The following is a 27418-nucleotide window of genomic DNA, read 5'->3' as shown; positions in this document are numbered from 1 at the left end:
AGTTAGACTGAAGGTGAGAAGCAGGAGACTCTCTGCTATTAAGAGTTGGAATAAACCAGTTTTACTCAGTGTAACTTCAGTGATTATTATTGCAGTATCAATACTTTCATGATTTTCACTGGTGTTAAGATAAATTAGCTGCCTAACTCCTCCTACCACTGATAATTCCATAGTAAATGCTTTACTGTCAGATTTTTCCCCTTTGTTACTTGCCTAGGAAAATAATTATTATAGAACCATCTGATTAGACGGGACCACAAGGGTCATGTAGTCTAACCCCTGCCAAGATGCAGAATTTGTTGTGTCTAAACCATCCAAGACAGATGGCTACCCAGCCGCCTTTTGAAAACCCCCAGTGAAGGAGCTTCCACAACTTCCCAAGGCAGTGTGTCCCATTGTCCTACTGTTCTTACAGTTAGGAAGTTTTTTCCTGAGATTAAATCTAAATGTGCTATGCTGTAGTTTGAACCCCTTGCCTCTTATCCTGCCCTCTGTGGCAAGAGAGAACAATTTTCTCCATCTTTGATGGAAACCTTTCAAGTATTTGAAGACTGCCATCATGTCCCCCTCTATTGCCTCTTTTCCAAACTAAACATACCCCTTTCCTTCAGCCTTTCTTCATATGGTTTGCACATCCCTTTGATCATCTTTGTCGCTCACCTCTGGATCCTTTCCAGTTTCTCTACATCCTTTCTATACAGTGGTGACCAAAATTGGACAGTACTCCAGCTGAGGCCTAACGAGCACCAAGCAGAGTGGTACTATCACCTCCCATAACTTTCATGTTAGGCCTCTGTTAATGCAACCCAAAATTGCATTTGTGATTGTTGGTTTTTTGTTTTGTTTGCAACAGCATTGCATTGTTGACTCAGCATAGCACGGTCTGGGGTCGGGGCTGCTGCCCAGCCTCACACAGTGGGGGTTGGGGTCAGGGTCAGAGCTACCGCCCAGCCCCGCACAACAGGGTCCAGGGTCTGGCTGTGTTTGGGGTCCGGTCTGCCACACAGTCCCGCATGGTAGTGTCCAGGGTCAGGGCTGCTGTGCAGCCCTGCACAGTGGGGGTCGGGGTCAGGGTCAGGGCTGCCACCCAGTCCTGCACAGCAGGGATCAGGGTCGAGGCTGCTGCCTGGCCCCCACAGCAGGGATCGGGGTCGGGCCTGCCACATGGTTCCGTACAGCAGGGATCAGGGTCGGGGGTGCCACACAGCCCTACATGGCAGGATCCAGGGTCAGGGCTCCTGCCCCCGGCAGTAGGGTCCGGGATCAGGGCTGCCTCACGACCCCACACAGCAGGGGTCGAGGTCAGCGTTGGTGGCAGGGTCGGGTTGGGGCTACTGCCTGGCCCCGCACACTGGAGTCCAGGGTCCCTGCCACCCGGCCCCGCCACCAGGGTTCTGTTCCTTGCCCCACTCTGTGGAGAGATCTCTTGGCTGGAAAGCTGGGCATAGCAGTGTGGGTGGGGAGAGTTGCGGGGTGTGCTGTGGTTCTCAACCTATGGCCCAGGAATGCAGCCCACAATGGTTAACAGGTTGAAAACTACTGCACTAGACTATGGAGAGATGTTTGGCTTCATTGTGTGCTGTCCTGTATCTTGTGTAATCATTATTCCTCTGAAATGTTAGTGAAATCAAGATGGTTAGTATTTTAGACCCACTTCCCTCTCTTTGCACAAGAGTAAACAACTAAACAAGATTCGAGGCAGGATGGATGACTCTAACTTTTATTCTGACATATAAGCGTTCAGATATTAAATTGGCCACTAGAGGGACCCTGGTCTTCACCATATTAGAATCACCAGTTAAAATATGCAGTGTACTTGATGCTTAAAACATTTTTTTCCAGTACCTTACAAAGGTGGGTTTATATCGCTTCCCCCATTTTACTGATGGAAAAACTGAGGCTAAGCAAAATGCCTGTGTTTTGGGAGATATAGATTTTGAGAGATTCAGAACTAAGTGTTCTGATTCATCCTGAGCTGGATTCTGGATGGGATTTTCTGAAACATTCAGTGTTGCCCTAGTTCTGCTCCCATTGAAGTTAGTGTGAGTTTTATCATTGACTTGCGTGGGAGCAGAATTAAGCCAATGCTGAGAACTTTTGAAAATCCCATCCTTGAGAAAAACAGATGTACTCTTAAATTTAAGTTTTGCTCTACAGAGCAAAGGCCAAATTGAAAGCTTCTCATTGTTTGGTTGTATACCTTTAAAGCTGACCCACCCATTAATGATCTTTTTTTGCATATGATTTTTAAATGAGGGGGTGTGTATAAGAACAGAATTTGTTCTAAAGGCTCACTGATCATTAGAATTTATTCATGTTCCAGAAGAATTTTATGGTAGCCAGCATTTCACAGTGTAATACCTGCTTGGGGTATTATCAGAGTTCATTTGAGAAGATTTTACTACTTTTCCACTGATCAGTGTTTCATGAGGTTAGCACTGGCTGAATTGCATTAGCTGACTTTGGAGTGAATAAATGAATGTCTTTTGCCAGTGGAAGTTTTATTGTTCTGTACTACAAATGTTCATGTCCCTTAAAAGCAGGAGGTTTTTTAACAATTTGACTACGCATGTGTACAAATTACTGCTTAGTAAACTGTGTATATATAAATCTGGTTGTTTGCTTATGCTGTGGAAGTTTTTAACTTGTGGGGTTTATTGTCCATTCAGGGATCATTGATAAACCTTTCAAGGTCTCCCTCTCTGTGCCAGTGGAGAGTATGTGTTTTTAAAAGCTGAGGAAATTCTATGCTAAAATTATAGACATGCACTAGGTTTTTCACTAGACTCTAAACTTAGTAAAACATTTAGGAAATAAGATGGTAGTCATATCCTGTGGTTCTACATAGCCAACACCACTAGCTTAAAACAAGCTGTGGAAGAGCATATGAAAAGGGAATGAGTGGTAATGGGAGAGCCAGTAGAAGAGAACAACAAGAAAAGGGGTGTATTTTAACGGATTTTCTATCTTCTCATCCTTTTCTCAGGTTCAGGTCTAGATCATCAATTCAGAAAGAAACAGGAGTGTTTGTTTTTTTAATGAATAAAAATCCAAATACAAGACTGAGAATGTGGCACATGTAGGTATGATTGGATGAGTGTAACAAAATGAGTGATTGCAGTGGCTATCAAACTGTAAAGCGCTGGCTGGTGGTGCCCAGAATTAAATATTGTGAGAACCCAACTGTAACAAGCCTGACCCTGGGGGTATGGAGACAGAGTCTGCAGGAAGTTTTCCAACTTGTACGAAGAAAGGCCCAGAGCGGACACAGGGCATGGCTGACCCTATGGCAGTCAGAGTGGAAGCAGTTTCCCCCTTCAGAGGCCTTGGCCCTCATTGGCTGAATTGAAGGGTTTTTTGAACTGCGGTTTCCAAGGGGCTATGGGGGGTGGGTAGGGAGGGGGAAAGGTGGTTGTGGTGTTTTCCCAAACTAATGCTGGGTTTCTTTTCCCTTTTAATACAAGGGGTGTGTTGTTGTTTTTTTGTTTTTGTTATTCAGACTCTGTGCTTGCAAATATTGCTTCACAGTGGCGCCCGGGGGTGGTGTTAAATTTTCCCAGATTACTGGATGAGGTCTTGAGCCAGCCTTGTGTTGGAGTGATAAAAGGAATCCTTAGATTTAATAATTTCATTAAGATGATGTTGAAGTAAAAAGAAAACGATACAGAGTTTAAGCATAGAAGTTCCTGGTTATCAGGGAATAAGGTACAGATTATCAAGGGGTGCGAAATTCGGTTTAGGAATGAGTGGCGTAAGGAATACATAATCTGCAATCTCCCTGATTGGGGGTGGTTAATGGGACAAAGGTTAATGGGACAAAGTACAGACATTGAGATATGGGGGTATGTTCATATAATGGCTATGTTCAGGTGTGGAGTATAATGAATGGATACGATGATGAGGATGGATTTACCCTCATTTGGTGGGATTTAATGTTCAGTGAGTTTATTGTTCCAGTTCATATTGTCCAATGGAAAAAGTCTCTCAGTCCCTTTCCCATAGTTGATGCACGATGTCGTACTGGCTCACACCTCCTGGTACTGTTGGTGGCCGGTGATGTGTTCGATGTAGATGTCCCTGGACCATCGGATGGTGTCCGAGACCATGAGGCGCTTCATGAGCCATGCATAGCATCGACTGATCCCACAGGTCGCGCCCGTCCCATCCAAATTCGTCATCCAGGGAACCGCTCAGGAAGGTGGTGATGTCTTGGCTGGAGGGGGCTCTGTCGATCCGCCTCTTTGTTGTGTCATGGAGGGCGTTTGCCACGATGTTCCTTACCATGGAGTTGGTACACGTCAGGAGACGGAAGGTGTGGGTGATCACCGCGATGTCACACAGGTCGCCCATGCGGGGGACGTTGGCACCACCATGCCTGTGGGCAACGTAGAGCAGCTCGTTGCTGGCTCTCTGGGAAAGGAACAGCCACTTCTTCACCAGCTGCCGGACGATCTTTTCTGACTTGTTGAGGGGTACCTTCGCCACAGCGGATCCCCTTAGGACGAATGAGATGCGGGGGATCAGGAAGGTGTTCAGGGCGTTTATCTTCTGCCACTGTGCTAGCAGGGAGGCGTCGATCTTGGCGGCATCCTGCAAGATCTCCTGGATGGTGTCCTCGGGTGTCTGCCGAACACGGAAACCCATCAGCATGCCAAGGTGCTGGTACACCTGCCCCTCTGCCAGGGGGATGATGGGATCGCCCTGGATCTGGAACGCTGTCATGTGCACCAAGTCCCTTTTGCTGCCATCGATGTGGACAGTTGCGCACTTCTTTGCATTGAAGCGGAGCCCCATCCAGTCGGCAACTCGACTGGTGGCATCTAGCATACGTTGGAGGTTCTCTGGGTTGTCCGCAGTCAGGACCAGGTCATCCGTGTAAGCCAGGACGCTCATCCTCTCACCGTGGAGGTTGAAGCCATCTGTGCCATTGGAGATCGCTTGCAACAATGGCTCTATGGCAAGGTTAAAGATGATGGGGCTGAGGGGACAGCCCTGCTTAACTCCGCTCCGGATCGGGATCTCGGCGGTCTCCCCTTCGACCGAGCAAATGGTGGTGCTGCATCCCTCGTATACCTCTCGGATCACACGAAGGAAATTCTCTGGCATCCCAAACTCCTGGAGCGTGGCAAAGATGTGGTGGTGGGGCATGGACCCAAAGGCATTAGCCAGGTCGAGCCACGCTACTGTGCACTGCCTCCACGCCCTTCTGGCCATTTCAATCGTGGTTTGGAGGACAAAGTTGTGTTCATAGCAGCCCTCACAGGACATGAAGCCTTTCTGGATGGAGCTGATGGCTCCCCCACTCACCGACCACTCCGTGATCCTCGACGCCAGGCGGCTGGCACAGAGCTTGTACATCGTGGAGCAGAGGGAGATGGGCCTCCAGTTTCTGAGGTCATCCCACTGGCCCCTCTTGTACACGAGTACCATCATGGCCTTCTTCCAGAAGCTGGGAGTCCGGCGGAATCGCTTGCACTGGTTGAAGAGCGTGGTGAGGACCAGGCAGCCGGGATCTCACTTTTTCAGGAGGCTGTAGGGAATGCCGTCTTTCCCAGGAGCTGTGTTTTTTGTTTTTGAGAGTCTGGCCATCACTTCCTTGGGCGTATAGTCAGTTTCCAGTATACCTGCTTCGTCGACGCGGGGCGGGGGGCGGAGGCGCTCTGGGTGCTGCACGTCATTCTGGGCTACGCAGTCTAATATATCCTTGAAGTAGCTGTAGAGATGCTCCAATGGGATCGTGCAGTAGGGCAAGAGCCCATCTAGGATTTTCCTCATGGCCTTGGAGCAGTTTGCCCAGTACAGCTTTTGGATCCTTGAAGCCACTGCTGGATCGTAGCGGTGGCTGGCATCTCTACTTCTGGCTCCCCAGTGATGGTGTTGTGATTTAGAGCAGGCTTTCTGTGGGCAGGCGGGGCGTTCTCCTGGTTCAAACTTCTCCTGGGAGCAATTTCCGCAGACAGTTCTTGGGTGAGCCTGTCTACGAGGGCGTCGAAGTCATCAAAGGAAGCTGCTGCTTGTAGCTTCTTGGTCCAGGCAGTCTGCCACGGAGTGGCAGCCCTCACCATCGGCTGCTGGCCCTCATGGTCTTTGACCTCGTCTGGTGCAGACTCAAAGTCTGCGTGGTCAGCCTGCTGTCTATCTTGTGGGCCAGGATTCCCTGCGGTTGGGTCCTGGGGCGGGATCTCTGGCAGGATGCTGGCCCTTGTTGCTGCTAACTTCCCCTTGCAGAAGGGTTACATAAACAAATGGCTAAATTGTGTCATTTATGCACGGCCCTGCATCGGTGGTGGCATGGGCCACCCTTCCTCAGGGGAACACAGAATGGATTGTGCATTTGTTATACCAATAAAATAAAAACCAGCAGGATCTTATTAAAGGGGAAAAGGTAAAATGCCACATTTATTGTCAATACAGAAAGAATCATAGTAAGCGATTAGTTATAGCTATAACATTCCATTCAATTTCATATTTATTCACATTCATTTATACACACACACGCACAGGTTCAGCAAGGTTGTTATCATATCATATCACACCAGCCTTAGAGTTGCTTAAGCCAGGCCACTGGCCAGGTGGCCTGGACATGAGGAGGGAGCAGGGCCTTGTCAGATGCTCATCTGATGCTCCTGGAAGTTGGTTTGCAGAATCAGACCCCAAAGTTCTCACTTTCTAGAGTCCATTTTTTATAGGAATTTCTTCCTATGCCAGTCTATGGGAATTGCTTCATCATGCTGTTGCTGACTCAATCAGCAGATGGCACATTCCTGATGGCTCCGTGCTGCCAGATGTTATCTTGTTCTTCGGTTCTCCCATCCTTGAGGCTGTTGGGTGGATTCCAGTCTGCCCTCCGGGGATCCTCTGGTTGTTTCCACTTGACGCCCTCTTCCGCTGATCAACACTGGATTCTTAGGCTGGCACCTCCCTGATCATTCATTTATTATCCACACCAAACATCCATCACATACATCCTCTATCTCTATTTTAATCACAATTGTTGACAAAGCGAGATAAATACAACAAAAGGGCGGGGAGTCTCTGGGTGCTGTTTCTGTTGTTACAGAGTATTGCTTTGAGTCTCTCTCTGTGTGAGTAGTTGTTGTTACAAAGTATTGCTTTGAGAACAGACTCTGTCTTAGGATGTACTAACACAATTAGCAGCTTGCAAGTTTCACACAGAGTGGCACAGAAACAGTACCAAAAAACAAGAGACCTCTTAATTAGTAATACCCTGGAATTTAAACTCTGGGGAATCAAACTCATTTGTGATTTTAATACAGAACTTCTTTAATATGATCCAACACATTGGGGCTTGTCTTCACTGCTAAGTTAATTCAAATGTTGCCTGTACCTTGAGTTCTGTCCACACACTAAAGCCCTTAACTTAGGTGTGGTGGTGCTTTTTACTTGAGTTGGCCGGCTTGTCAGTTTGCTAACACCACCACTCCGCACTCTGGGATGCAGGCTAGCTCCACTTGAGCGTTGATAGTCTTCCATTGCTTTCCCATAATTCCCCCAGTGTGCCCAGAAAGGACAGACAGGCTCTCCCACAGTACAGTGGGATAGAATTCATAGTGTGCCTCAGCATACTGCAGTACAAAGAACCACAAGACCCAGAAGGTTTAGGGTGTGTCTTCACAGCACAGTTAGCTAGAATGATCACTGAAGTGTTACCCCAATTCGACTTCCGTCCACATACAAAAATCTCCATCTTGAGTTAAGTGGTGCTTTAAGCTCAAATGAGTTGGCCCATCAGGGTACCTCTATAATACGGCCCAGATCAACAGGCTCTCAGGGCTCATGCTACTGCGCTAAAAATACCTATGTGGACATTGTGGCTTGGGCTCTGAAGCCTAGAGAGGGATGTGGGCTCCAGGGCCTGAGTTCCAGCCTAAGCACTGTCTGCACAGCTATTTTCAGTGTGGTAGCACGAGCCCAAGAGTGTTGACCCAGGCTTTGATGCTTGCTGCCGAGGGCTGCCACTGGCTGCAAGACATACTCTCAGAGGGAGGGGTGCAGTAACTCGAGTGATGCTGGAGCTAGGAATGCAGTGGGGATTGCTTGAGTTACAGCAACTCATCAGAAGCTAATCCAATCACTCTGTGTAACTCTGTGTAACAACTCTGTTATTCTGAAGTGCAGCGGCTCTTAGTGAAGCTAGACTAGCTTGAGCGCAATAACTCAAGTGTACTAACTCGAGCTAACTGGGGCAGCAAAGACAAGCCCTTAATGCCACACACAAGTGAGGGCTTGTCTAGGTGAACGGGGATATGAATCTGTCCTGCGCTAGCCTGCCACACACTGTCCATGTGGAGCCTGATGATACACCCTAATAGTTTGTTAGTGCATGTTAATCCACTCCCATTCCAAAGCAGGGCAGATCAAAGTGCACTAACAAACTGTTTGTGTGCATCAACTGGGTCCACATGGACAGTTAGGATATGTCTACACTGGAATTAAAAACCCATGACTGGCCCATGCTCGCTGGCTCAGTTTGTGGGGCTGGGGCTGTGTAACTGCAGTGTAGACATTTGGGTTTGGGCTGGCGCCCGGGATCTAGGACCCTGCAAGGTGGGAGGATCCCAGAGCTCAGGCTGCAGCCCAAGCCAGAATACCTACACCACAATTAAACAGACCTGCAGCCTGAGCCCCACAAGCCCAAGACAGCTGGCATGGGCCACCCCTGGGTGTCTAGTAGTGCATCGCAGGCTAGATTCACACCCCCGCTTGTAACAAACTACAGGTTTATATAGACAAGCCCTGAAAACAGCAACATTATGGACAGCAGCTCAAGTGTTATTTTGCGGTATGGCTGCGTTCACTCAAGCTATGCTAACTCAAGAGAAGTAACGCAAGTGTAGTTAACTCTGCAGTGAAGACAGACCCTTTGTATGTATTCCTCAGGCCAATACAGAGTCAGGACTGCCTTTAAAAATAACATGATTAAAAAATGTAATGCCCATTGTGCCTTTAGATACCCAGTAACCAGAATAAAGAATGGTCAGTATATTATCCCCTCTTTTCTAAAGGCAAAAGTGGGACATTATAGAGAAATATTGTAAATTCTGTCTGCTATTAGAAGCTTATTTTCTTTTTAAAATATCTATTAAATTTCTGCTCATTGTTGCAGTCACTCAAAGCTGTTTAAAAAAGATTAGTTTCCCTCACTTCGTGTAAACTTTACGGAATTGCTGCTTCACTAAAAGTGTAAAAGAAAGTGTTACGTTTGTTCTTTTTCCCAGGCCCGAGTTGCAGTGATGAATGATTTAATGGAAATTGTTTGTTAATGGATGATTAGAGTTTCAGTGGAACGCTGTTGAGCTGGAAGGGGGACCCCTTAATCTTCTTCTGGAATCCAGTGAACAGCAGAAATCATTTTCGCTAGGTCTCTAATGAAAGGCCAACTGTTCACTGATCAGGCCCACGTGTTTATGAATGTTACCACTGTGCAAACATCAGCAGGAGGTACACTTTAGGGAAGTTTAGCATATTGAGCCTTGTTGTCAGCAGCAGAGATACGTAATAAGGTTTTTCTGGCTTGGCTTCTCTGGTGCTGTACTGGTTAGGCTAAGCTTTCCTTCACTGGGGAAGTGCCCTGCCTTCTGTGCTGCAGAGCTGTGCGCATGAGCAGATATGAAGACTGCCCTCCAGGCAACAGCTAAAACTGATGGTAAATGCTGTGCTGTGACAGAGGTGTTTTCACTGACGAATATGAAATGACTTAAAATCAACTCTGAAACTGAGCTCACAGACAAATGCATCGACTGCCTTCTATGCTAAACTACCGGAGTGCAGCGTGACAGCACCAGGTACTGTATTGGTCACTTTCTACTGTAGCAACATTTGTTTGAAAATGTACAGGAAAATATTAACGGTCATTCCAAAAAGTTTGTTGTTTCCCTCAGAATAAAATAATTTGATTAAAGCTTTTGAAAAACGTTTCTTTTTACAGAGATGACTACCATACACAAATCTGTCTTGCCCATGCCAGTGCTGCATAAAGTGGCAGCAATCCGTTGAATTTTGCATACGGTACATTTTGCATACCAGTTGATCTGGAATTATGAGATGGTTTACTGTGTATGCACTCAGTCTACAGTTAGGAGCGTTTTAACCAATTCAGTGGCACAAAATCAAATAAAAAAAGAGAATTCCATGAGTAATGTTGAACTGTGTGCTACAGACTGGGGTCCTCCTTAAGAAAAGGATTCATGTGTCTAAAAATACCTATAGGTTTTGCCTAGGGTTGTGCTATTTCACCTGAAGCTAGATGCTTCTGAATACTTTGATAGCAAAATAGGGAGAAGTTTTAGAGGCACTGTCAGTATAAGTCTTGTATAGTTAATAAAATATAAAAGGCCTCTTATGTATAACACCTGAAATTGTTAAAATTGGGGTGAGATCAATGTTCCCTCTAATTCTTGACAGGCCGCGTGAGCAAAAAATTTCTTCTGGGCAAATTGTTGTGCGTGCGGTGTTTCACCGTGTGTACGGAGTTTAGGATCTGTGTGTGCGCGTGCAGACGCGCACAGCTTAGAGGGAACAGTGGGTGAGATCCAATTTTGTTTTCATTGGCTTTACTATTTTTTTCTATTTGAATTTAATACAATTTGGATAATAAAAAGTGACTAGTCTGTTTAAGAGCAGTTGGGGGATAGTAATATGAGCTCATGGGAGTTAGAGGTTAGAGTAGCCCTGAGGTCTCCATACTTGCAGGTGGATGCAACAGCCCCAGAGCAGCTGTTTGGATAGCCAGGAATTGCCAGAGCACAAAGGCACTCTGACCATACTCTATTTCCCCTTAATCTGGGAGGGGGGAAGACTTGGAGAGGGTGAAGATAAATTAATTTAGTTCCCTGTTATCACAATGTTGTCTTTTATTTCATAGGCACCTCCACAGAAAAGTCCACCAATTTCTCAGTCCCATATTCTGAGTAAATGTGAGGAGGGTAAATTCAAAGGTCTGACTTTACAGGCCTATCCAGACTTGAATAGCAGCTAAATGCACAATAACTGCACCTAACTTTCAAAGCTGCTGAGTACCTGCAACTTCCTTCTACTTTAGTAGGTATTAAAGATGCTTAGTACAGTGATACTCGGACTAAGGCTCAGGAAGCCACAAGTGGCTCTTTAATGTGTCTCCTGCAGCTCCTTGCAGCACATGATATTAAAACACTGTGTGATTTAATTATTAATCAATCAGGATGCTTTTACTATGTTATTAACCAATTGTACTGAGGTCTGAGTATCATTGACTTAGCACCTCTGCCACTAAGGTCATAAAATTGTGACTAGAGGAGGGATCTGAAGGCAGCAAGAAATTTTCACTCATCTTCATATGGTTCATTATATACTAATGCCCAGACCTAAATCTGGGTCTGCCCCAGACTAACTGCAGGCAGTACATGCAGTTAGGTACTTGTTAACAAAATAATTGTTTTCAGTATTTTTAGTCAACTTTTGGGAAGTTATTGTGAGGTCTGTGTGTGTGTAGGCCATGTATTGGTACCACGTCCATTCTAAACCCTGATTGTAAAAACTGCAATTCTTGTTCTAAGGCAGTGGTGGGCAACCTGCTGCCCATCAGGGTAATCCACTGGTGGGCCACCTGCAGCACTCAGTGGCCATGGTTCACCATTCCTGACCAATAGGAGCTGCAGGAAGCAGCGGCGGGACGTGCTGGCCACCGCTTCCTGCAGCTCCCATTAGCCGGGAACGGTGAACCGCAGCCGCTGGGAGCTGCGGGCAGCCATTCAAATGTAAACAAACTGTATGGTAGCCCACCAGCGGATTACCCTGATGGGCCGCAGGTTGCCCACCACTGTTCTAAGGTATGTGGTATTGATGGTTTTAAATGTAATTTGCGATTGCAAGAGTTAGAAACAGGATCTAAGAAATGGAATCAAGTATTATAGGCATTGTATTTGTTTTTCATGTATACATTAACTAAGCTGTTGAATGCTACAATTTATGGAAAAGGTTAAACAAACAAAGTAAACAATACCGGGATGTTTGAGATGCATTTAAGGTTGAATTGGCAATCACTGAGTAAGCTCTAAGAAACCTATTCAGATGCCTGTGAATCAAGATCATTAGACTGCTATTTTAATTCTTTGTAACAATAGTATCTTGTTCTCAATGTGTATAAACCATGCCAACGGTACAGGAGAGCTTAGAGGAAATGTGTGAAAGTAAAATACCCAGATCAGAGCTATGGAGACACAACCTCCAGAGAATGTACACAGAGGGAAAAGGTGTAACCAACTGAAATGATGCAAAAAGAAGTACCAATCAGGAAAATGTACACCTCAAAACTTAAGGTAAAGAGCGGGAGAGAACCAAATTGTCAGCATCATTGTGACGATGACATCAGCTGGTAATCTGTAATAGTGGATGACTAGAAATTCTAACAATTAAGCATATCTTTAGGAAGACTAAAAGAAAATATATTGTAAAACGAGCTAGCAGACTATTATTGTGCTTAAGAAGATTTCTTACAGTTCCTTAACTTAGAAAGGGTGGACATTGACTGGGTAATATAATCTTGTAGTACAGTGAAAGAGAATTATTACCCAGTCAATGAGGAAACTGTCCTAAACTAAAGAGAATAAATACATCAAGAGAGGGAGATAATGGGATTCTGTCTGAAAATTGCAGGGGAGACAGAGAAACCAACTGTCATTTTAATCTCCATCACAAGTTAATATGATGGTGTTGGTGCAATGCTATGGGAGTTAATGATTCCAGTTCCATTCTTGTGGCATCTGGTTACTTCTGTGGACTTGCATGACTCAGTGAAATGTGTATTGCATCCGATGAAGTGAGCTGTAGCTCATGAAAGCTTATGCTCAAATAAATTGGTTAGTCTCTAAGGTGCCACAAGTCCTCCTTTTCTTTTTGTGAATACAGACTAACACGGCTGTTACTCTGAAACCTGAAATGTGTATGTTACATAAGGCCTGGTTCAAATGGAACTCTTTCCATTGGCTTCAAAAGGCCCTGGATAAGGCCCATATACTAGGATAATATAATTTGTTTCTCCCTTCACTTTCCTCTTGGTCTATTTGTCTTTTCTTAGGGTACCAGCTTCTCAGAGCATGGATCATGCCATCTTCTCCGTTTAGATGGCAACTAGAACACTGTGGGCGTTACTGGAAGTAACTAATTATAATATCAGTGTGTCATGACCTGTTCTTAAATGTCTATTCCTTATTGTTGTCACTGCTTTTTTTCATTTTGGGCCTGATCCAAAGCTTATTGAAGTGAATGAGCACTCCCATTGATTTCAGTGGGGCTTGGATCAGGCTCTTTAATCATTTACATGATTACATTTTTTATTTTAATGTGATGGGGTTTTTGTTTGTTCGTTTGTTTTTTTACAGAATCCTGAAATACCAACCGTTGTGTCGTGGTAGAAATCATGTGGCACCTGACAGGCTACTGGTAAGAAAAAAAAATCACTAGAACAAATGACTGTTTTCTTCCTATTTATGAGTAAAAGCTCATTAGAGTTGAATGACATCATAAAGTCTACATCAGCATCATAAATATAACAGTAGTGTGTATATAAAAATAAATGATAAAATATAATCATGTGATTTATTGGTGTGGTGGTATTTTTATCCTGTTTCTTCTTAATCTTTTCAAATTACCAATGGCAGAAGCTGCTGTACTGTGAAGGTTGATACTACATTCACATTATAAGCCTGAATTTTAACCCCTTTCCCCAACTTCTCCCCAAAAAGAAACCGATTCCATTTAAATGTACATGTCATGTGTAAATGTCTCAAGTTCAATTTTTCTGGGAAGTTTAGAAAGAATCAGAAAAGCAGTTTAAAATTATGGTACTGGATTTCCCTCTGTTACACCTATTTAAGGTCAATATATTGGTTGCACTTGTTTTCTGGATGATTTTGAGAATTCTAGGAAAAACCATTTGTTTATTGTAAAGACACTCCAGACCCTCTATGGTGGGTAAAAGGCTAGATTGGCGTAAAGGGGCCCTAAATAATAATACCTAGCTCTTACATAGGGCTTTTTATCAGTGGCTCTCAAAGCACTTTACAAAGGATATAAGTATCATTATTCCCATTTTATAGTTGGGGAAACTGATGCCCGGATACTGCCTGTTGGAGCTTGCTCCCACAGAAGTACTGTGAAGTACAGCTGTGAGTCTGCCCTTTGAGGATCCCCGTGCATAATGGAAGGGGTGGAGCCACAGTGCACAATACTGTGGACATTCTGGACAACGTAATTGTCCAGTGGGCAGCCCTGTGAGGCTGCTGTAACTTAGAGAGGCCTACAGGGCCTCCTACCTCTCCCTGGGCTGTGAGTTTTGCGCTGTGGCTCTAAAGGTATGTCTACACTTTGAGCTGGGGTTGAGATTCCCAACTCGAGGAGACATACCATGCTAGCTCTGATGTAGCTGGTGCATTAAAATAGAATGTAGCCATGGCAGTGCGAGTAGCAAGAGGGTCCAGGTGCCCCGAGTACCTACCTAGGTCTCTGATGGGCACAAACTTTGGGCAGCTGGCCACTCTCACCACCACAGCTACTTTCTAATTTTTAGCATGCGGTCTCCATCAGAGCTAGCACAGGTTTGTCTCCTTGAGCTGGGAATCTCAACCCCAGCTCGAAGTGTAGACATACCTTTAGAGGCTTAGCACAGAATTTTATCCACTAGATATATTGTTGTCTCACTGACCTTCTCCAGGGTAAAAGTATTACCCTAGCAGAAGCCTCTTCATTGGTACTGTTAAAGAGGATTTGATTGACTGGGATTCATCTGCCAAATTAGATGGGTAAAATGACTTATAGTATAATACTGCACAAAACATTTTGGAGTTATGTGACAAGCAGAGCTATGGGTTTCACTATGCCAAGGTAAAATAGTTTTCCTCTCTTTGTCACTTCTTAATTACCAAGTGGAGGCCTATAATTTATCCATGTGTTAAGTTATGGCCAAGTAGTTGATGCAGAAAGAAGTAGTAGCTGGCTGATCTTTTAATGTTTCTTCCTTATTTAGATCTTTGTCATTTGGAGAGTTACATGTGCTTCTTGAATTAAAACCCTTTCATATTCTGTGACATATCTTTCCAAATCTCGGTCATCCAGTACACACAAGTTATTTCATCATTCCATAAATATTTTTGACTTTTTGCATAATCTGTAGGAGGTTTGAACTTCAGTCTGTATGTGTAATGAAGGCAGACAGTCAGACTCCAGCATTGCTTCAGGGATTGATGCAATACTTTTCAGTACATTTCAGATAAACGGAAGATGAGAGTTAAGTATCTAGGAGGAATAGCCTGTTCTTTCATGATAAAGTTAAGTGGCAGTAGACATCCTGATGCTTTCTAACCTATTTAATTGATGTGTGTCTTCAGTGTGTAATATCTGATTGTGTGTAAGACAGACATTGGATTGTAATGAAATGCCATATCCAAATCCTTATTCTGAAATATCTGAATTTTATGCCTTGACTTTTGGGACTCTAATGAAACTCCAAATTCAAACACTCCAAACTAGAAGAATATTCACACTCATATATATATATGGATATAAGCTCTAAAGTAGACCTTGTAATTTCTGTGCTAAGGCGGGCTTTCCTGGAGTTTTGAATTGATCTAGCATGGATCCTTACAAGCAAGTAATCTGGAAAATCTGTATAATTTAGTCAAGTCATTTATCATGGTATGTACAAGAAGGATACTGTCATCTTGCAATACATTTTTGTTATGTGCATATTGGGGGTGTAGGTATTACTGTCCCGTCATTCTTTTCAATGCAGCATTTATTATCATTCAGTAATATTAGACATATTGTTAACTCTGGAATACAAAGGAGTGAGGCAAAATTTCATGGTTATTGTGCAAAGTAAAATCAGACAAATTATTATAGTACTTCAGTAATTTAAATAATCATGAGGAAAAGATGGGTAAACGTTGCAGGAAAAAATTATTAAATAGAAAAATAATCATCATAATTGGAGAAATTTTGATTAGTTAGCTCTTGAATTGGCTGGGTGATAATTGAAAATTTGTCCCATGTATTTTAGGCTAGTCCATTAAAAATGTATCATCCACAACTTTAATTCTTTGGATTACGGAATGTTGGATCAACACTTAACAATTCTTTTTCTTGGCCAAATGTTAAGAACTTTAAACTTGTAAACTGTAGCAGGTTCAGGAACCCATAGAAACTCTGTGTTTGAGATGCATAAAGCTGATTGAAATACAAAATGCTTTAATTTGTTCAGTGTAGTGGCACATTATATATTCAAATAGATAATGGAGGGACAAATTTATACTTGATCAGATCTGTATTCTTCCCCTCACTTATTTACTTCTAGCTAAAGATTTATAGACCTGTTTGTATGCCCAAAATGCAAAACTTGCATGATGATGCCATAACACCAATTGGGAAACAAAGGGGCATATTGGTTTTGTTAATATTTGTGCTTATTTCTCTCAGAAATCCCCAACTAATAATAGATATGTGGTTTGCTCACAGACTAGCCCTGTTCAACTTTTATTTCTTCCTATAGTATGATCCTGCTATCTTCTTCCTTGGAGTTCATTACATGGCTATGAAAGAAATGAAGGGATAAAATTATTGCTCTCTTGCTGACACACGGAACCAGATTGGCTGTCTTTATCTAGGTGTTGAACACAGTGGAAATCTCTGTTGGTTCTATTCAAGCAGTAAATAGAAAGTGATGGGAGTAAGTGAGTTGCTTTGTAGTGGAATAGGTAACCCGGGGTCATTTTTTAGTTTGAATTTCACTGAAAGCTCATGTATAATAATATAAATACAGTAACTCCTCACTTAATGTTGTAGTTATGTTCCTGAAAAATGCGACTTTAAGCAAAATGATGTTAAGCGAATCCAATTTCCCCATAAGAATTCATATAAATAAGGGGGAGGGGGGTTAAGTTCCAGGGAAATTTTTTTCACAGGACAAAAAACTATATTTTATATACACACAGTATAAGTTTTAAATAAACAGTTTAATACTGTACACAGCAATGATGATTGTGAAGCTTGGGTGAGGTGGTGAAGTCAGAGGGTGGAAGAGGATGGGATATTTGCCAGGGAATGCCTTACTGCTAAAAGATGAACTGGCGTTCGGCTGAGCCCCCAAGGGTTAACACATTGTTGTTAATGTAGCCTCACACTCTACAAGGCAGCATGAATGGAGGGAGGGGAGATAGCATGGCAAACAGAGACGGAGACACACACGGTGTGTTTGTGAGAGAGAGATGTGCATTGCCCCTTTAAGTACGCTGACCCCACTCTAAGTACACTGCCTTTTTAAAAAGAAAAGGAGTACTTGTGGCACCTTAGAGACTAACCAATTTATTTGAGCATGAGCTTTCGTGAGCTACAGCTCACTTCATCAGATGTTTACCGTGGAAACTGCAGCAGACTTTATATACACACAGAGAATATGAAACAATACCTCCTCCCACCCCACTGTCCTGCTGGTAATAGCTTATCTAAAGTCATCAACAGGTGGGCCATTTCCAGCACAAATCCAGGTTTTCTCACCCTCCACCCCCCACACAAATTCACTCTCCTGCTGGTGCTAGCCCATCCAAAGTGACAACTCTTTACATAATCAAGTAGGGCTATTTCCTGCATAGATCAAGGTTTTCTCACATCCCCCCCACCCCCATACACACACAAACTCACTCTCCTGCTGGTAATAGCTCATCTAAACTGACCACTCTCCAAGTTTAAATCCAAGTTAAACCAGAACATCTGGGGGGGGGGGGGGTAGGAAAAAACAAGAAGAAACAGGCTACCTTGCATAATGACTTAGCCACTCCCAGTCTCTATTTAAGCCTAAATTAATAGTATCCAATTTGCAAATGAATTCCAATTCAGCAGTTTCTCGCTGGAGTCTGGATTTGAAGTTTTTTTGTTTTAAGATAGCGACCTTCATGTCTGTGATTGCGTGACCAGAGAGATTGAAGTGTTCTCCGACTGGTTTATGAATGTTATAATTCTTGACATCAGCGGCACTGCTATGGGTACCCGCATGGCCCCACAGTATGCCAACATTTTTATGGCTGATTTAGAACAACGCTTCCTCAGCTCTCGTCCCCTAAAGCCCCTACTCTACTTGCGCTATATTGATGACATCTTCATCATCTGGACCCATGGAAAAGAAGCCCTTGAGGAATTCCACCACGATTTCAACAATTTCCATCCCACCACCAACCTCAGCCTGGTCCAGTCCACACAAGAGATCCACTTCCTGGACACTACAGTGCTAATAAACGATGGCCACATAAACACCACCCTATACCGGAAACCTACTGACCGCTATTCCTACCTGCATGCCTCCAGCTTTCACCCTGACCACACCACACGATCCATCGTCTACAGCCAAGCTCTGCGATACAACCGCATTTGCTCCAACCCCTCAGACAGAGACAAACACCTACAAGATCTCTGTCAAGCTTTCTTACAACTACAATACCCACCTGCAGAAGTAAAGAAACAGATTGATAGAGCCAGAAGAGTTCCCAGAAGTTACCTACTACAGGACAGGCCTAACAAAGAAAATAACAGAACGCCACTAGCGGTCACCTTCAGCCCCCAACTAAAACCCCTCCAACGCATTATTAAGGATCTACAACCTATCCTAAAGGATGACCCAACACTCTCACAAGTCTTGGGAGACAGGCCAGTCCTTGCCTACAGACAGCCCCGCAACCTGAAGCAAATACTCACCAACAACCACATACCACACAACAGAACCACTAACCCAGGAACTTATCCTTGCAACAAAGCCCGTTGCCAATTGTGCCCACATATCTATTCAGGGGACATCATCACAGGGCCTAATAACATCAGCCACGCTATCAGAGGCTCGTTCACCTGCACATCCACCAATGTGATATATGCCATCATGTGCCAGCAATGCCCCTCTGCCATGTACATTGGTCAAACTGGACAGTCTCTACGTAAAAGAATAAATGGACACAAATCAGATGTCAAGAATTATAACATTCATAAACCAGTCGGAGAACACTTCAATCTCTCTGGTCACGCAATCACAGACATGAAGGTCGCTATCTTAAAACAAAAAAACTTCAAATCCAGACTCCAGCGAGAAACTGCTGAATTGGAATTCATTTGCAAATTGGATACTATTAATTTAGGCTTAAATAGAGACTGGGAGTGGCTAAGTCATTATGCAAGGTAGCCTGTTTCTTCTTGTTTTTTCCTACCCCCCCCCCCCCCCAGATGTTCTGGTTTAACTTGGATTTAAACTTGGAGAGTGGTCAGTTTAGATGAGCTATTACCAGCAGGAGAGTGAGTTTGTGTGTGTATGGGGGTGGGGGGGATGTGAGAAAACCTTGATCTATGCAGGAAATAGCCCTACTTGATTATGTAAAGAGTTGTCACTTTGGATGGGCTAGCACCAGCAGGAGAGTGAATTTGTGTGGGGGGTGGAGGGTGAGAAAACCTGGATTTGTGCTGGAAATGGCCCACCTGTTGATGACTTTAGATAAGCTATTACCAGCAGGACAGTGGGGTGGGAGGAGGTATTGTTTCATATTCTCTGTGTGTATATAAAGTCTGCTGCAGTTTCCACGGTAAACATCTGATGAAGTGAGCTGTAGCTCACGAAAGCTCATGCTCAAATAAATTGGTTAGTCTCTAAGGTGCCACAAGTACTCCTTTTCTTTTTGCGAATACAGACTAACACGGCTGTTCCTCTGAAACTGCCTTTTTAAGTGTATCTGCAAGTTGAGACAGCAGCTCTGGCCAGCAAGCTCCCTCCCTCCTGAGCCCTGTTGTGAACCAACCCTGCTCTATATGGAGAAGGGGTAAGTGTGGGGCAGGAGCAAGGGGGATGGAGACACCGTGAGATTAGCCCCCCTCTTTTCCTGCCCCCACAGCAAGCAGGAGGCTCCCGGGAGCAGCTCCAAGGCAGAAGGCAGGAGCAGCACATGGCAGTGGGGGAGGGACAGCTGAACTGCCCGCAATTGATAGCCTGCTGGGCAGCTGTTGCACAGGGAACTTAGGGGAGCGGGGAGCTGAAAGCGGGCTGCCGGTCCACCCTGTTTCCAGGCCCCCACCAGCTAGCTGCAACGGGCTGCTCTTCCTGCAAGCAGTGGACAAAGCAGGCAGCTGCCAAACGGACGGACCGTTATAAAGGAGCATTGCGCAACTTTAAACGAGCATGTTCCCTAATTGAATCATAGAATATCAGGGTTGGAAGGGACCTCAGGAGATCATCTTGTCCAACCCCCTGCTCAAAGCAGGACCAATCCTCAATTTTTGCCCCAGATCGCTAAATGGCCCCCTCAAGGATTGAACTCACAACCCTGATCAGCAACGTAACAAGTTAACTGGGATGATTTTGAGTGAGGAGTTACTGTAATACAATGTATTTTTTAAAACATTTCTGTTGTCAGTTCTTCATAAAACTTTTCACACTTTGTTCCGTCCGGAGTTAGAATTATCTGATTTCACCTGCCATTTCCTTCTGGGTGTATTTAAAAAATAAGAATAGCCAAATTATATTGATTTTTTTTTAACCTTTTCAGGACCTCTCTGACCATCCTCCTAGTTTTATGTCTGTTCCTAAAGCCACCTGGGTCACATGCTTCAGTCAGTTACAAGCCCAACATTGTACTGATACTGGCTGATGATCTTGGTATTGGAGATGTAGGCTGCTATGGAAATGATACTATAAGGTAAAGGATTTAAGCATAGTAATCAAAGATGTTTAATTTACTTTTTTATTGTAAGAATGTCATATTCTGTCCAGTTCCTCTTCTGTTGAGCCACTGGCTGGCGGAAGGACGGGTTTCCCTGCCGGTGTCACCAGCAGTAGGTTAAAGGTGCTAACTGGACCATCTCTCTCGCAACACTATAAAAGCCGCACAATGACATACTCTGTTGGCAATGGCTATGTTTATTGTAAGTTATTTATCATTAACAATTATTTTGTGTTATTTTGGGTCTGATTTTTAGAAATGCTAAGCACCTGCACCGCCATCAGAAGTCACTGGGGGTGGTTGGTGAGCAGCCTCTCTAAAAAAAAAAATAGTCCTGATTTCATTTGTATAAGTTTAGGCGATTTTTTTTTTCTGACTCTCAGATAAAAAAATAGTTAAACATGAAAATGAAATAAAGAAAAGGAGAAATAAATGTTCCTTATGCTCCTAAGGGCAGCCTACTTCATCAGCTGAGAATATTTAAGGAGTTAATTAATGTTAACAAAATGGAAGGTAATTCTGACATACAGTGATATGCTGATTTTTTTCCATCCCATTTCTACAGACTTTATATGTGGTTGTTTAAGTAGAGAACCAATCCTGAAGTCCTCACTTGGGCAAAACTCGCATTGACTTCAAAGAGAATTTTGCACAAGGGAGGACAATCTGCCTTTTGTGATGAGTTCTGCATAAAGAGTGCTGGTGTGACAGTGCCAGGTGTCTTTCTACCATAATAGTGGGACAACATAATTATTTTCTGAAAAAGATCCACATAACCTTCAGCCTCCCACTAAGTCCCAGGTGACATCTCATTGTCACCTGCTATTTCCATTAATCAGCAGGTTTCTGTCAATTCCTCAGTAAGGCTGTGTTCCTGCGAGCAGCCACCCGGGGATGGGCCTCTGCAGCCACAAAGCCCCAGTGGCCTCCATATGGCTGTGCACCAGCGTTAGGATACACCTGCGTGGAGCTGCTTGTAGGGATGGGGTCTAAGCTTAGGAATTATTCACTTTAAAAATGTCCAAACAATTGTAATGACCAGACTAAGAGAGAGAAAAATAAAAAAATCCATTATCCTAATTATGGCAGAGGAAACAGCCAACGGCTAACTTTATTAGAGAGCTCAGGAAATGTTTATTAGGTCTATTTAAAAAAAAAAAGAGAGAGAAAAAATACAGTACACAACATTGCTAATCACTATTAGCTGGCAGACCACTGTAATGAAATTTGGTTGTGTTGATTTTGTTTTTAGGACCCCTAACATTGACCGGCTGGCAAAGGAAGGAGTGAAACTTACTCAGCACATTGCTGCGGCTCCGCTTTGCACACCAAGCAGAGCAGCTTTCCTGACTGGCAGATACCCAATCAGATCAGGTGTGGACCTGTTTCATGGTACAGTGCTGTCTTAGCAAGAGATCTTAGCTTTTAAACATTTAGAGTCATTGACTTTACGGCCAAAGGGATCATCAGGGTCATCTAGTCTGACCTCCTGCGCATTGCAGGCCACAGAACCTTGCCTACCCACTCCTGTAATAGACCCATAACCTTAGGCTGAGTTACTGAAGTCCTCAAAACATGATTTAAAGACTTCAAGTTACGAGAATCCACCATTTACTCCAGTTTAAACCTGCAAGTGACCCATGCCCCCATGCTGCAGAGGAAGGCAAAAAAACTCCAGGGTTTTTCTCTGCCAATCTGACCCAAGGGAAAATTCCTTCCCAACCCCAAATATCAGTTGGACCCTGAGCATTTTGGCAAGACCCAGCAGCCAGACACCTGAGAGATAATTTTCTATAGTAACTCAGAGCCCTCCCCATCTAGTGTCCCATCACCAGCTGCTGGGGATATTTGTTTATTTTATGTTATAATTATTGCAACATGGATCCATTCATCCCTGCCTCTGCACAGGACAGAAAGGAGCACTCATGTAGCTATCATGAAAGGAGGCTAGGAGGTGCAAACAGATGGGAGCAGGAGCCATGATGTCTCCCACTGAATTGCCACCAGAAGCCTCTCCACATGGGTAATTCAATTTTGAAGGTCCACAGATATTTAGCAGATGTGGCTGGCCCACATTAAATGCAGTGGGGTAGAAAATAAACAGCCATTCCTGGGAGCAGCTTCTGCTGAAACTAGTATATTTTGTGGCACAAAAGATCATGGAATAATGCTGCTCTGTAATAGTGATGCCAATAGTAATGTTTTCGTATAAAGTTGCTAAATCTCAACAATTTATAGCACAGTGCTCAAACGGCAAAAGGTTTCGTAAACACAGTTTACCTTAGCCTTAAAGCCTGAACAGAAATACCGGCAATAGTAATGTAATAGCAAGTGCATGTAGGCAATATACTCAGACTAGTTTCATTCCCTCCGGTCAACAAGCAGGAATGACAGACGTGCAAGACAAATGTCAATAACTTATAATTCTGTAACTGTCAGCCAAACACAATAATAATCAGGTTGACAGAAGCATTCTTTTCTCTCCTGATGATACAAGTTCCAGGGATGGAAAAAAAAAATAGTTATGCAAGCTTCTAGACTGCAATTCCCTAGTCATTGCATTATAGCAAATTATTTCAGTGTGTATCCCAGGAAGTTTGAAGTTAATATGCTGCCCCACTTCCACCCTTAACCTCCCATTGAGCTCAGTGGGAATTGTGCACAGATACCTACAGTCTAGTCTGTGTTCCTATATCTCAGTGCAGAACCCGTAAAGTCTGGATGATACTGTAACATATAATAGCCCTTATATTAGTGTCCCACTTCAGTCTTCCAGAAAACTTGACATTTGACTTATGTTTGACCGTCTCCATGCCCTGTTGTGTTTACAGCTTTCCTCTTTTTCACACCATCAAACAGATCCACATCATCACTCAGATCCACAACTTTGGTTTCTAAAAATCTGTAAAAAGATTTTTTTTCTATGTTTTCCAAGTCCTGCTGCAAATAATGATTAAAAGATAGAAGGAAAACGTCACACACATCTATGCGAGGTGCAAATGAGAAATTGGTAATATAAAGCAAGAGATTTACATCTCCCCATTCTCACCCAGATTCTAATTTATTTTCACCAGGGCTTAACCAGACAACATAGGGTAGATTCTTAGCTGGTGTAAATCAGTACCAGACTATTAAAGTCAGTGAAGCTATGCTAATTTAGATGAGCTGAGTATCTGGCCCCAAGAATGTAAGACTGTTTTCTCGTGGCCTGCTAATTATTCAGTTATTAGCGGCAGGGGGGAGAGAGACAATGTAAAGATACAAAAGGTTGATTTTTAAGTCTAGCAAGTTTTGACTGTGCAGACAAGAGAGCTTTAGTGAGCTATTATAAAAACAAAGGTTTCAGAGTAACAGCCGTGTCAGTTTGTATTTGCAAAAAGAAAAGGAGTACTTGTGGCACCTTAGAGACTAACCAATTTATTTGAGCATAAGCTTTCGTGAGCTACAGCTCACTTCATCGGATGCAAACAAAATTTGCTTTTGACTAAAGCACCCACATTGCTGTGTTTAGTACTTTTAAAAATTGTGTATTATAGGTATGGATGCCACTAATGACTATCGTGTTATTCAGTGGGCTGGGGCCTCAGGAGGGCTCCCTCCAAATGAAACCACTTTTGCCAAGATACTACAGCAGCAAGGCTACATCACAGGACTAATAGGTATGTAGACTCAATATTGTTTGGGTAAAAGGTGTTATCTAAACATTTTGCCCTGAAATATGTCATTGTGAGGGGATTGATCAATTCTTAGTTTTAATGTTTATGACATCATATCATATAACATGTCTTTGTTCCCTTGTGTCAGTGTCAAACTGTCTGGAGTGGCTCACAAACATGAGTGCCAACCTCAGGGCAGACTGATCGGGAACAGGGCACAAAACCCAAACTGACTGTATGTTCTATAATTAGATTTCACCAACCAAGTATCAAATGTGACCTCCTAAAGCATTATAACAGCCTTAACACGGAGTCACAGACAGTCCCCCTTTGGGCACTCCAATCTATCTTGCCACCCAAGCAAGCCTGCCTTTGTAATAGATGTCCCTTTACACCAAAAACCACATCAGTATTCAGGTTATTCCCAGTCCCAAAGAACCAGTCAACTGTACCTCCGATCTCAAATCAAAGATAACACATGTAGCCAATCCTGTAATAAACTAACTAAAGGTTTATTAACTAAGAAAAAGAAATATGAGAGTTATTTATGCGGTTAAAGCAGGTAAACATACACTCACAAGTGAGTTAGTCAAGTTTCAAAAGATAATAGAAGCTTCTATAATAAGCGAGGTTTTATGTCCTTTAGGGTGAACCCAAGCCAAGCACCTTGGGGATCTCTTGCTTATGTTTAGGAATCTTTGCCCCTCAGAGTCCAGGCAGCATAAAGATAACAGTTTCTCCTTAACAGGCATTTTTATTCCCTTCCCCCAGGGTTCAAGCTGTGATGGGAGGAGGGCTTGTGTACATACCCTCTTCAGGGGTGACAGGAAAGCAATCAACAAAGTCTTTTGTCCACAGTGGCATGTCTGATGACAGTAGACCACCTTTTGCTGGGGAGGAGATAACACCTTTTGTGGTAAACTGACATTTCACACTTGGTAATGCTTCTTTGCTGACTGCGGAGGGATTTACAGTCTTAGCAAACATTTAAACATTACCTTAGAACAGGGGATACAGATACTATGGGTAGAATTAATGCATGCAGCATCCTACAAGCATTCCATAAAGTCTAAACACATTCTTGTAACTCTAGTGCTATTTAGCAACACTAACACACAAGTGAGTGAGACTGGTTTCCAGCTGTGCATTTGTCAGTGTTCAATGAGGCCTGGGTCCGTGGCGTGATCTGGTACCAGGACTGTTATACACAGTCGGCATATCCTGTAGGCACTAATTCTGCACCAGAGAAACTATTCCACTCAGAAAGACATTCAGCTGGAAAGAATAAATTATACTGACGATACACTCACCTTTAAAATAGAACCGTATCACACCCAACCACAACCACTTGTCCAAGATCTAACTGCTTATGCATTCAGTTAAATAGACCATGCAAGATTACCATACCAGTAATAGTGCTATCTAGTGATTGTCAATAATATTACATTAAAAATGTACAAATGAGTTACATTTTGAGCCTGTACCTTTAGGTTTTAGTAGAGTGACCAGATGTCCCAATTTTATAGGGACAGTCCTGATATTTGGGACTTTTTCTTATATAGGCACCTATTACCCCCACCCCCGTCCCGATTTTTCACATTTGCTATCTGATCACCCTAGGTTTTAGACACTTTGGGCCAGAAGCACATAAATTGATATAAGTTGACACAGCTCCAATTGAAATCAATGAAACGAAGCTAATTTACACCATCTGAGGATTTGGCCCTTCACATATAGCAGTACCGTCAGTTAAGGTTATTCAAAAGTTACAGTATATTACATTGTACTTGAACAAGATTTCAGTACAGCCCAGATAAAACATCCTTTTACAAAATGAATAAAGATGTCAGTTTCATTTGTACATGTCTAATTGTGCCACTCAGTTTTCATAAGGCCACTTGCTAAAACAACTATTCACTTTTTAGTCATGACCTGAAATGGAATTCCCTCAAATGATTCATCTAACCCAGGGGCGGGCAAACTTTTTTTGGCCTGAGGGCCACATTGAGTTTCTGAAATTGTATGGAGGGCCGGTTAGGGGAGGCTGTGCCTCCACACACAGCCAGGCATGGCCTGGTCCCCACCCCCATCCGACCCCCCCGCACCCCGCTTCTTGCCCCCTAATGCCCCCCCGGGACTCCTGCCACATCCACCACCACCCGCTGCTCTTGGTCCCCTGACCGCCCCTGGACCTCCTGCCCCTAACTGCTCCCTGCCGCCCCATCCGACCCCCCCTCCTTCCTGACTGCTCCCCCCCCCAGCCCCATCCAACCACCCCTGCTCCCTGACTGCCCCCGGACCCCTCTCCCCAACTGCCCCCCACCACCCTATTCAACCCCCCCTTCCTGACTGCCTCCCCGGGACCCCTGCCCCATCCACCCACCCTGTCCCCTGACCACCCCCCGCCGCCCCATCCAACCCCTCCTCGTCTTCTTGACTGCCTCCCCGGAACCCCTGCCCCCATTCAACCCCCAGTCCCCACCCTCAGACTGCCCCGCCCCGTATCCACACCCTTGATCATCCCCTGAACTCCTCTGCCCTCTATCCAAACTCCCCCCCCCCGCTCCCTGCCCCCTTACCACGCTGCCTGGAGCACCGGTGGCTGGCGGTGCGGCTGCACCAGAATAGGCAGCCGCGCCGCACAGCACAGAGCACCAGGTCAGGCCAGGCTCTGCAGTCCTGCCGCCCAGAGCATTGCTCCATGTGGCTGTGGGGGAGAGGAGACAGCCTCCCGGGCCAGGAGCTCAGGGGCCGGGCAGGATGGTCCTGCGGGCCAGATGTGGTCTGTGGGCCGTAGTTTGCCCACCTCTGATCTAACCTCCCCCACCATAAGGGTATGCTGAAAAAGCATAAACAGAGATGATAAAGAAAAGAACCAGAAAACAACCCTATAATCATGTAAAGCTAGGCCTCTGTCTTTTTTCTATGCTTATCTGTCTTCTCTCTAAGGTTATAGGTAGAAGGAATGTGAACTGTGAGTAACCTGTACTCCCCGCTTTGGGGAAAGAATTCCTTATACAGATA

General features: G+C 44.1%; 1 protein-coding gene across 3 annotated transcripts in view; it reads left to right on the top strand.

Annotated features, from left to right (window-relative positions):
- The first annotated feature begins 9599 nt into the window (after positions 1-9599).
- Positions 9600-27418, top strand: part of LOC125640881 (arylsulfatase D-like) — a 70146-nt gene continuing 52327 nt past the window's right edge. Inside the window, exons 1-5 of one of the 3 annotated variants that reach the window (XM_075131110.1) lie at positions 9600-9806; positions 13380-13440; positions 20565-20714; positions 21991-22112; positions 24275-24397. In XM_075131110.1, coding sequence (XP_074987211.1) covers positions 13418-13440; positions 20565-20714; positions 21991-22112; positions 24275-24397 — 418 coding nt within the window. In that variant the 5' untranslated portion in view covers positions 9600-9806; positions 13380-13417. Of the gene's footprint in view, positions 9807-13379; positions 13441-19760; positions 19842-20564; positions 20715-21990; positions 22113-24274; positions 24398-27418 lie in introns of those variants that run through there. The other 2 variants (XM_048859981.2, XM_048859989.2) reach the window with 2 other exon arrangements.

The sequence above is a fragment of the Caretta caretta genome, chromosome 1, assembly GCF_965140235.1.
Source record: "Caretta caretta isolate rCarCar2 chromosome 1, rCarCar1.hap1, whole genome shotgun sequence".
Taxonomy (NCBI): Eukaryota; Metazoa; Chordata; order Testudines; family Cheloniidae; genus Caretta; species Caretta caretta.
Note: the sequence above shows the minus strand (reverse complement) of the source record. Positions and strands in the feature narration are given on the sequence as shown.